We start from the raw sequence: 3,146 nt of genomic DNA, 5'->3' as shown, positions 1-3,146 counted from the left end.
GGCTTTTGTGCTGACAATAATCACACAGCGCTCCTCTTTTCAATTCATCAGCAACAACAACAAGGGATCACATGTCCCCTATACAGAATCCAGAGAGAGGGAGACGGGGAGCGGGAGGGAGGGCATGGACCAAGTTAAAGTGGCCATCATGTTGCCTAGTTACTGCTTGGGTTGATGGCGATTTCGGTGTGTGGGCCGGCAAACGGTCAACGCCCTCTACACCTCTGCAAGGACTACAATTACACCTTTTTTTTTTTTTCAAAGAATAATTTATTTCATGTTGCAGTGTGATGGATAAACGATGAGTAAACCACTGGTCAAATCTGTAGCAAGCATTAATAATCATCATCATCAGAATAACATTAATAGGAATAATTATTTCAATTATAAATAATAACAATATCAGAGTGATCAGAGTAATTATTACATCTATACAAGCTACAAATATCAGCATTTTGTCTTATGTCTTTTTTTCTGCTGTTAAAACCTTAAACACTTCACACATGACCCGGCTGGTGCAGCCGCCCCTCTCGGCCACCCAGAGCAGAGAGAGAAATAGTTTTTTTCCCCCCCAATTTTCAGTTTTAAGGTTCTCAGCATGAAGGACATTTTGACATCTCACGACGCGTGAGCTCAGTTTTCAGAACGGCTGATTGTACCGCAGTTAGTGGCTTTAAAAAGTGTTCAAATGTGTTTGAGTCCAGTCAGTACTTAAAAGAAACACTACAAAGTGTGTGTCGCCAAAGATGGCCGGTCCCAGAGCACCATGAAGAATGATTCTTGTGTTTTGCATCATGTGGGAATGACGTGCTGCTTAGAGAGTGGTCATGAAACTGGAATGAATGGTTTGGTTCCTGTTTAACACTATTAAAACGACACAGTAAAGCCACTTGGCACTAAGACTGAAATCACTAATTGATGTAAATGTGATTTTCAGATTAGGAGTTGGAATATTCTGAGAAAAATAATTGAAGCTTTCACAAATGATGTTAAAAAATATATAAATTTTAAATAAATTTAACATTATCTCCGTGTCCATACATTATCCAGCATTTGTGCTGTGTATTGAAAGAATTGTTAATAAACCAGTAGGATCTGGACCAGATATTTACGACAGCTTGTTAGGATCATTGTAGGTAAAAAAAAAAAAAAAAAATTGATTAAAGTTGTAATTTAAAGAAAAAACTCATTTTTTTGTCCACTTTGCAAGGCTAGTTCAACCTCATCACAACACAGGTGCCTTCGCTTGCATGTATTTTATATTAACTAATCATATGATACTTTGCAATTAGATTCGTCAATAAGAAATAACTGATTTCAGCCAAGAATTACATATTATCAACAGCATCTGGACTTTGAAGAGACATGAATTCAGATGTAAACTGGGCCTCAGGAACTACGACACAATGGACAGATGCAAGATTTTTCTCATAAATTTACAGCTTAATCTTGAGTTTTTTTCTGTAAATATGACCCTATTCCCCAGCTTTGTGTATATATATATTTTTTTTTACCTACATATCATCGTATATATTGGTTTATCGCAAATATATGTCAGCCCAGTTTCACTCCCAATATATCACATACTAATGCACCGGGACTTTTTGGTGCCACGTGCGAGTCAATGTTGCTAGTTGAGACTGGTCTCCCCTCAAAAACGACTAGCAAAAAACGACCCATATTCTCATTTTAACCTGTCCCCCACTACCCTCTAGTGGCCGTAGCTATTATGAATGACGGAGATGTGGAGTATAAAACATGGAACTCGCACTAGGGGTGGATGGGTCGAACAGACTTCGGACTTTAACCCAGGGTTTGTGTCCCTTATGGAAACAAAAGTAAACAATGTGATTCAAACATCACTGAATTTTTTACATAACTACGTTGCTTCTGGTTGCTTTACTGTTAAAAATGTGTTTTCTAACAGTTTACCTGGAATTTTTTTTCTCTACTCCTACATCAGTGATTTTGTAGCCTAAATTGTTGAATGGTTTCCTGCAAACACGGACATTTATTTTGAAAAGCATTGCATATAACTAATGTAAACCATCCCTGACTGGTCCAAAACACATTTGATGAGTCAGAATGAGAATGCCAGAGAATGTCAGTACATCTACATGTGAAATATATGTAAAATAAAATAAAAATCAGTGTTTATTCGTCTTCGATGCTCTGGGTGCCTGAATGCAACATGAGCCAAGAGGGGCGGCCAGAGAAGGGTGGGGCAGGGAGAGCCACACAGTCAAAACAAACACCCAGTAAGTCTCAGAACAGTAAGAAGAGGGGAGAAGTAAAAAGAGGAGGGGAAAAAGAAGGGAGAGAAACAACAACTAAGTTTATTTATGTCCAGTTTGTCTGGGTGAGGATTTGGGAATGCTACTGTGCTTTCCTATTCAACACGTGTGTTTGTGGTTGTGTGTGTGTGTGTGTGTGTGTGTGTGTTTGTGTGTATGTATGTGTGTATATCTATGTGAGGGTTCATAGAAGAGAGGCTGTAAGCTTATAGAAAGGAGAAAAAATACAGAAACATCACTTTTTTTTCAAAAATGTCCATGTAACTTAAAAACATCCACAATAAAAAGATTTTTTTTATATATTATCGTCTTTATTTTCGGTCACTCCCGGAGATTGATCCATCATCTTCTTCATCCCTTTGTTCCTCCAGAGATGGATGAAGAGCGAGCTTGGACGAGGTGGAGGTGGAGGAGGAGGAGAAGGAGGAGACGGGGGGTTTTCGGCGAGGAGGAGCTTTTCTGTAAGTGCAAGGATTTTCACTGTTTTGCTTTTAATTTAAAAAAGTCTCACAATTTGTTACGTTGCGTATCGTCTGACTCCTCGTTCAGCCCTCTGCCTCATTCAAGAGGAGTATTTTTTTCTTTATAAAACATTTCGAGGGCAGTTTTGTCCTTTAAAAGTCGGACTGACCGTCAACAAACCTCTCCAAAAGTCACGTTTCCTCACTGTCCTCTCACAGTCCTCGGAGGTTTTTCTCGCTTGCTGTGTTTCGTCCCGCGCTCTAGTCAGTCGTGGAGGAGTTCTTGTAGACAGTTTGGGGATTTGAAGACGTCGGGGACCTCGCTGTCCAGTTTGCAGATCACCTTGTAGATGGCCTTCTTCCAGGACGGGTCTGCGTCCTTTCCGGCCAC

The 3,146-nt window shown here is 39.7% G+C and overlaps 1 protein-coding gene across 1 annotated transcript in view; it reads right to left on the bottom strand.

Annotated features, from left to right (window-relative positions):
• Positions 1 to 269: 269 nt before the first annotated feature.
• prox1a (prospero homeobox 1a) overlaps positions 270 to 3,146 on the bottom strand; it is a 60,352-nt gene continuing 57,475 nt past the window's right edge. Inside the window, 1 exon segment of the mRNA XM_059327933.1 lies at positions 270 to 3,146. This exon segment is cut by the window's right edge and continues 60 nt beyond it. Coding sequence (XP_059183916.1) covers positions 3,021 to 3,146 — 126 coding nt within the window. The 3' untranslated portion in view covers positions 270 to 3,020.

This window comes from Centropristis striata, chromosome 24 (assembly GCF_030273125.1).
Source record: "Centropristis striata isolate RG_2023a ecotype Rhode Island chromosome 24, C.striata_1.0, whole genome shotgun sequence".
In the NCBI taxonomy this organism is placed as follows: Eukaryota; Metazoa; Chordata; class Actinopteri; order Perciformes; family Serranidae; genus Centropristis; species Centropristis striata.
Note: the sequence above shows the minus strand (reverse complement) of the source record. Positions and strands in the feature narration are given on the sequence as shown.